Source organism: Mesitornis unicolor, unplaced genomic scaffold (genome assembly GCF_000695765.1).
Source record: "Mesitornis unicolor isolate BGI_N332 unplaced genomic scaffold, ASM69576v1 scaffold28084, whole genome shotgun sequence".
NCBI classification, from domain to species: domain Eukaryota; kingdom Metazoa; phylum Chordata; class Aves; order Mesitornithiformes; family Mesitornithidae; genus Mesitornis; species Mesitornis unicolor.
The window spans coordinates 1-8,161 of record NW_010182664.1 but is presented as its reverse complement, the minus strand read 5'-3'; the positions used below and the strand labels follow the sequence as shown (position 1 = coordinate 8,161).

General features: G+C 47.9%; 1 protein-coding gene across 1 annotated transcript; it reads left to right on the top strand.

The window, feature by feature from the left end:
• Positions 1–2,084: 2,084 nt before the first annotated feature.
• KLHL35 (kelch-like family member 35) lies at positions 2,085–7,233 on the top strand (the record flags this gene model as incomplete). The annotated part of the gene is made up of 5 exons (XM_010183861.1): positions 2,085–2,974; positions 4,846–5,030; positions 5,603–5,721; positions 6,187–6,375; positions 7,045–7,233. Coding segments are annotated over exons 1-5 (1,572 nt in total), but the record flags the coding sequence as incomplete, so codon positions are not given.
• Positions 7,234–8,161: the final 928 nt, after the last annotated feature.

Below are 8,161 nucleotides of genomic sequence, written 5' to 3'. Positions count from 1 at the left end.
AAGGGAGGGTGTCTGTTTGTAGGGAGGTCAACCTGAGCTTTTTCTTCCCAACGCTGAGCCATGCAGGACCGTGCATGACCCTGATGGCTCAGAAATGTGTGCGGTTGGGAGAGAAGCAGGGATATGGATGTGTTTGTCTTGGCTGGAGCCACGGCAAAACGTGGGGTCTGCCGTGCTCTTTGCAGAGGCGTCTCTAGAGAGTTGCCTTTGTTGTAACTTCTCTAAATCACTTTAAACCAACTCACAGCAGTTCCCTCCTGTGCACAGCCCTCAGCAGCTGTCAGTGGTATTCGGGCTGTTCAGAGCCCTCACCCACTCCCACAGGATTTATTTAGATATTTATTTAAGGCTTGTCATGTTGCTTCACTGCTCTGTAGGTCTCTGCAGCTCCACATGGCATGGGCAGAGGTGTTGTCCCCACTGTTTTGGGATTCTGGAGGCACAAGGAGTATGGTGACACTTTCTTGGGGTGGTGGGATGAGGATCCTCAGACTACATCTGGTTGTCCTGCACGCAGCTACCCTGGTGCAGATGCAGCCAGGAGGTGTCCTCTGGAGCATGGGAGAATCTGAGCACCTTTGGGGTCTGTGGTCAGACGTGATGTCTATCCAGGAGGTGCAGGTGTAGGAAGAGTGATGAAGGACTAGAGCTAAGACTGCCCTTACTGGCACCCTTTCTGCCATGCTTTTAAAACACAGGTTGTGGCATTGCTGTGCCCCTTTTATTTAACATCCAGCTGGTGAGAGCAGTTGGGCAAGCACAGGGAGACCCAGGTTAAATCCCCTTCTCACTCTTCCCCCCAGCATCTGGATTTGTGCTACCATGATGGGCCAGGATGAGCTTTTAGGGAGAATTGGAGGAAACAGGGAAAAGCCAACCTGCTAGTGGGTCTAGGACAGCTGAGGCAGTATTTGAAGGCTTGGGGTCTTTGATTCATACACCATTGTCAGAGATAGTAAATTCTTGTCACTATTTCAATGCCACGATGCTCATCTGCTTTGTGGACCCCTTCCACTGCAGGCAGAGCCCTTCTCCTCAGAGGCTGTTCTTTAGAGGTGATCTGGCTGCCTTCCCCACAGGTTGAGCAGGTATCACCCTTTTGGATGTGCACCTACTTGAACCCTCCAGGCCGAGCACATGGGGGCTCAGAATGGGTCCTGCTGCTCTCGCTGTCAGTGCAAACAGTGAGAGCTCAAATGAGAGAAGGCTTTCTTGCAATCACTTTATGAAGGACTTAAAATCATCTGGAGAACAAATCCTAGCAGAAAGGTATGTCAGATGTAGGCGTCTCCCCTGCTTTTGGGCAGGTCATGTCATGGCTGCAGGGGGTGATGGTTTCAAACTCAGAAAGGATAGATTTAGATTAGACATTGTGAAGAAATTCTTTACTTTGAGAATAGTGAGACACTGGCACAGATTGCCCAGAGAAGCTGTGGATGCCCCCTCCCTGGCAGTGCTCAAGGGCCGGTTGGATGGGGCTTTGAGCAGCCTGGGCTGGTGGGAGGTGTCCTTGCCCATGGCAGGGGTTGGACTGGGTCCCTTCCAACCCAAACCATTCTGTGACAGCTACCTTTGGCAAGTCTCAGTATTGCATCCTTTCCATTGGATTTTTGCCTGGAATAAGATATCTAGGGAAACATGAAGGTTAGAAGTCAAAATACTGCATTGCTCCCATCTGGGCTGTATTGTGGCGTGCTTGCATTTGAGAGGATGAGGAAACCAGTTAATAAGAGCTGTGAGATGACAGAATGAACGGAAAGGGTGTTGAGGTGTTAGTACAGCATAGGTTGAGCAAGACAACTGCCTTAGAAGCAGCATCTCCTAAAAAGCAGAAGTTTGTCTACTGAGATGGGATTGGAAATATTCTAGTGTCCATCACAGTGCTGTGGTTTGGAGGGAATGTTGGCTACTGAGGAGGAGCCATGTGTGTGGATGAAGGGGCAAAGTCTGACCATATTTTGGCTGGATTCTGTACTTCCTCCTGGCACTAAGGAAATGCAGAAACCATGATGATGTTGGACTTTGCAGTCAGATATTTTGATAGTATACTGTTCTCTTCTCTTGTTTACTGCTTCCCAACCAGAATGCATCGAATGATGAAAGAAGAATCAAGCTTCAGGACAAGCAGCCTAGAAAATGTTCCACGGGACTCAAGCAAAGAAAAGCTGCACATGAAGCTCTGCAGTGGGTCCTGCCATGCTGAGCAAATCCTCCAGACCCTGAACTCCTACCGGCAGAGCGGCATCTTCACAGACGTGGTACTATTAATTGATGGACAAGAGTTCCCCTGTCACCGTGCCACTCTGTCAGCCAACAGCACATATTTCCAGGCCATGTTTGGTGGCAATCTCAAGGAAGGACACCAGGATATCATTAATATCCAGAAGATTTCTGCTTCCACCATGTCTCTCCTTCTTGATTATATGTATGGGGGAAACATCATTATTCAGGAGGACAATGTTGAAGGCATCTTGGAACTGTCTGACTTGCTGCAGATCTCCAAGCTCAGAGATGCTTGTGTCACCTTCCTTGAAGGACAGCTTCACCCATGCAATTGCTTGGGCATTATGAAGTTTGCTGATTCATTCTCCATTACATCTCTGACAGAAAAGAGCAAGAGATTCATGCTGGAGTGCTTTGTGGAGGTGTCATGTCATGAAGAGTTCCTGGAGATGGATGTGAAGGAGCTGGTTGAATATCTGTCCGATGAGCAGCTGGTGGTCCCCAAAGAGGAAGTGGTCTTTGAAGCAGTCATGCGCTGGATACGGCACGATGTGCCTGCCAGGAAGGAAGCCTTGAAGGACCTCCTTGAGCATGTCCGTCTGCCCCTGCTCGACCCCACCTACTTCCTGGAGAAGGTGGAAATGGATGGACTCATCCAGGACTCAAAGGAGTGCATTCCTCTACTGCATGAGGCCCGCAAGTACTACATCCTTGGGAACGAGGTCAGCTCTTTGCGATCAAGGCCCAGAAGGTAAAACTCAGTATCTTCTTCCACAGACCTGCATGGCCTAAGTTGATGTATCTTAAAGTTTCAGTGTTCTTGGTAGTTTGTTTTGTTTTATTTCCTCCAATTGCTTCACTTTTGGTATCCCTGTTTCCAAAATGGAGACATTGGAGATATTTGCCTGCCTTAAAAGATTCCTGTGAAATTTATACTAATGCATGTGCCACTTTTTTTTTTTTGTCAGCCAGAAGTGCTCCAGTCACACTGTTCTGTGCAATGTTGCTATCCAGATATATGTCCAGAATATGAGCAGGAAGGGGTGTTTGTAGCTTTTTATTTCTATCTGCCTTCACCAATGGGCAGAGCACTGTGTTGAGACCTGCATTCCATTCCCAGCTCTGCCCACTGGTCTGCTTACATTTAACCTCTTTTGGTCTCTCTCCCACCTTCTCCAGGCTGTCTGTTGGCAGAAAAGCTTGGATCAGTCTCAGTCCTCCTGGTCATCAGCATGATGCCTAGCACAAAGACATTGCTGCAGGGTCAGGAAGAAATGTCCAGTGGGGAGAAAAAAAAAAAGCAGTTACTGTCCAGGTGGCCACCTAGGCAACCTTTTTTAATTTTTTTATTATGTTTTTCTTTTCATTGTTTTATCAATGAACAGCAAGAAGATAAAGAGATGCTGACCCAGGCAGCTGCCTTTGTTAAGTAGGGGAAGCAAAGAAAAAGTGATTTCTAGAGTTGGGTGTGTGTCAAAATTTGCACCTTTTTGTGCCTGTGAAGTTTGGATTTGACCATCCACCTTTTAGGTCTCTGCTGTTTCTTCACAGTGCTCCAGGTCTCTTTGAGTGTGCTTAGTAAAAGTGCTGATGGACACCTCTGCTCTGGGGTGGGTTACCATATCAAACTGAGTTGGCTTGCAAGGTTCCCCATTCTTTACCAGAGGACATCTATGACCATGGGCCTTCAGGGGCAGGTTCTTATGGTGTTGTGCTCTTCAGCCCAAGGAATGCAGGATTTTTTTATCACTCATGTGGAGCATCCTGGGCAGAAGCATGGAGGTTGCTTCAGTGCATCTCAGAAGTCCCAGCCTGGCCTTTAGAGCATGTTTCTGTCAGGTGAAAGAGGTGGTTTGACACATACCCGGAATACCACAACAGGCTTATTTTATACAGAACTGCTCAACAATAGGATCCATGGTGACCTCCTCAAGGATGTCAACAGCCAAAATTCACTGGGGATAAATCCCACCCCCCAGTATTCACATTTTACCTCCCTCCTTTTATAGCTTTGGTCTTAAAGGAATCGTCTCAGCCTGCACAAACCATAGCAGAGCTGGGCATTGCACCAAGTCTTTTAAACCCTCTTTCACCCTCCTCCTTCCTCTCCCCTCCTGCAGAGCCGTTCCTCTCTTGCCATCTTGGCAGGATTTGTCTTCCCCTGCTGTCTGTCTCGTCTGCTCGCTGCTATTAGAGCTGGAGAGAGTTATTTCCTGGAAACACTTCTCTCTCCAGGCAGAGAGCTTGTTGCAGGCGGGCTGCCAGGAGCAGCTTTCCACAGTAGTGACTGTGCCTTGAGGATTAGGCTTGATTGTGCTGTAAGCGGGGAGAGTGAGTGGCAGGAGGCAATCTCATGGAGGATTTTGGAAGGTCATTCCCTTTTTATTTTCCTACACAGTTTGGAGCCCTTCCCACCCAAGCTGGGAGGTTTGATTTGAATGTGCAGACAAAAGGGAAGGTGCAAAGGTGAAATGAATTGCCTAGAAAAAAATCAGTAGCTGATGCAGCAGAGGACCTTGCTCTATCCGTTGAACTGTGCTGCCAATATCCTAGATAGGATGGGAGGGATGATAGGAAGGAGTAGCCTGGCCCAGGGACTTACCCATGCCTTTCATGATCTAGGTTCATGGAGCTGGCAGAAGTCATCATCGTCATTGGGGGCTGTGATAAGAAAGGCCTTCTGAAGCTGCCCTTCACAGACCTCTACCACCCAAAGAGCAGACAGTGGACAGCACTCCCCAGCATGCCTGGCTACACCAAGTCAGAGTTTGCTGCCTGCACACTGAAGAATGATGTGTACATATCAGGTGAGATACACTGGACTAGAAGGTCCCTTCCTGGTTACAAGCAGCAGCATGATCTCTGCTTGGACAGCCACTCCTTAGGCCTATTCCCTAGGACTCATTGACATGCAAAACTTTGGAGCAAAGTCATTTCTCAGTGAAGTTTATTATTGGGTGGTTTGGATTTTGCTGTCCCAAGGAACAATTTCACCTTTGAGGGGGAGGATAGCAGTATTAACAAAAACCCCTTTTCTCCTGTTGGGCATCTGTCAAAAGTGTTGAGCTGTAGAATGAACTGGTTTTGGTGTGTGCTTTCAGACAGGTTTTCCTAATGCATCAAGGTCTCCTGCCTGTCCCTCACTTAAAATATAATGCAAATCGGATGAGTTTTACATAAGAGATGGAGCAGTGTAACAAGTGCCTTGAAGTCCAGATGGTAACTTCCTTGGGAAACTGAGTTTACATAGCCATAACCAATAACTGTATTCTAGCCTAAGTTGTTCCATTACATGGAGGAACTATGCAATATTGTGGTGTAGTAAGGTGAAGAGGCTGTCCTTAGGATCACACCAGTTCTCCATCCCTCTGTTTTACAGGAGGACACATCAGCAGCAATGAGGTTTGGGTGCTGAGCTCCCAGCTGAACGTCTGGATCAAGGTTGCTTGTCTGCAGAAAGGCCGATGGAGGCACAAAATGGCAACACTTCAGGGCAAGGTAAGCACTTGCATGGGGCACTGTCCCCCATTTCTTTTGCTGTCTAGTACAAGGAGAAATTTTCATTGTGTGTTTGTCTTCTGGGTCATTTAGAAATGGTTTTGATTAGAGAGAAAGTAGGACATAACCAAGATATCATTGTTTCTGTTGTGTGTTTGTTCTCACCTGAAGTAGCCACAAATGAAGTTGTAGTGCTAAGTTCTTACCATGGGATGGTGCAAGACTTCTGCAAATAGCTGTGTTATGTCTTTGGGTGAAAGCTGTACAGTGTGAGGTGTTTCATGGAATAGTTTGGGTCAGAAGACATCTTTAAAGGTCCTCTAGTCCAACCCCCAGGTTTTACCGTAGCTTGATGTCTGTCTTTCTGGCCAAGTCCTAGCCTCCCTGGATGTACGCCATGACAGTGTAACCCATTAGGTGAGTCCAGGAGTTTCTAATCAGCTTGCTTTACTCCTTTTGTGGCAGATGTATGCTGTGGGAGGCTTTGATGGTTTTTACCGCCTCTCCAACCTGGAGTGCTATGACACTTTCTCCAACAGCTGGTCAACCTTGGCTCCTCTGCCTCAAGCCGTGAGCTCGGCGGCTGTGGTCTCCTGCCTGAACAAGCTCTATGTGCTGGGTGGTGCTGTGGATGACACTGCTAACACCAACAAGGTATTGCTGGGACATCAAGAATGGACAGAGACCTAAAAAAGAGGGTTTGTCAAGGAATGTGGAGGGAAATGAAGTTGTTCTTATGCTACAAGGGCACCTTTTTGGAAGACTAATGAAGGCTCCCTTATGATAAGACGAAAAGCCATACATTTAAATGTAAGGCAATGAGACTTGGACCGGAGAGGAAGGGTGTCAGGAGTTGACAGTATACTAGGCAGGGTTTTGGTAGAGCCTGTTCTGCTCTTAAGCCTGGTCAGTCCTGAGGCACAACAGGAACAAACCTCTGATACTGTGCTCATTGACTTGAGAGGAGTAGCAACAGTAGTAACTGCCTAGGGGAGACCTCTGCAAGTTAGACTTGATGTTTCTGGTCTCCTGAGCTGCAGGAAGAACCATTAGTGCTTCTCAGCTCCGTCTCTGAACACTTAAGCATGCACTGTCTGGGTCAAGGACAGCCACTCTGTGGGCTTGTAGTTTGGGTGGGAGGCTTGAATGCAGGAGGGAATGCTACAACGCCTTGTGCCTTTGCTCACTGCACTGGTCTCTGGGTGTTGAGGCTCCCATCCGTGTTTCTGTCCTCATGTGCTTTTATTTCTAGTGAACAGCAGCTTCACCCAAGCAGGGAGATGTGTTGAATTCATGCTCCCATAACTGCGTTTCTCCTCCCAGGTCCAGTGTTATGATCCAGAGGACAACAAGTGGATGCTCTTGTCTCCCACTCCTTTTTACCAGAGGTGCATCAGTGCTGTCTGCTTGGACAACATCATTTATGTTGTAGGTGGACTCCTCAGTAAGATCTTCAGCTACGATCCAAGGAAAGACAGCTGGCGAGAAGTGGCCACCCTCCCTGGGCCTCTGGTAAGAAAGAGGTTTAGGAAAGAAGCTCTGAGCCTTCCCTCTCTAGAATAAATGCAGCATCTGTATTTTGGTGAAAGGAAAATACACTGCGTGTTTGGGTCTGAGCATGCAAATATGACCTCTGTAGAGCAACTCAAACATCTATGTGCTTGCCATCAGTGTCCATACTGCTTGGAGGATGTCTCTCCCACAGCAAACCCAAGTATTCTTGCTGAGACTGGGTCTACATTGGCTATTAATGCCAGTGGAGTGGATCTGTAGGGTGAAACCATTGGTGTTGAGGACCTGTTCTCCACACTGTGTTTCAGGGTGAGGGTTATACTGGCTCTGATCTGGTCTGTGGACTGAACATGGGCTGATGGTAGTTGCGTATCTTGGTTTAGTGTCATCACAGTTTTGTACTTCACACACACACAGAATTACACAAAATCGCTCGGTTGGAAAAGACCTCCAAGATCATCACGTCCAACCGCTCCTGTCTACCCCCTAAACCATATCCCTAAGTACCTCGTCTACCCACTCTTTAAATACATCCAGGGATGGTGACTCCACCACCTCCCTGGGCAGCCTGTTCCAGCCTCTGACAACCCTCTCAGTAAAGAAATTCCTCCTTATCTCTAACCTGAACCTCCCTTGGCACAGCTTGGTGCCATTTCCCCTTGTTCTATCCTCCATCCCCTGGGAGAAGAGACCAGCCCCCACCTCTCTACAACCTCCCTTGATGTAGCTGTAGGTGGTGATGAGGTCTCCCCTCAGCCTTCTCTTCTCCAGACTAAACAACCCCAGTTCCCTCAGCCGCTCCTCATAAGGCTTGTTCTCCAGACCCCTCACCATCCTTGTGGCTCTTCTCTGAACACGCTCCAGAATCTCAACATCTCAAAATCTTTCTTAGAGTGAGCCCAGAACTGAACACAGTACTCGACGTGCG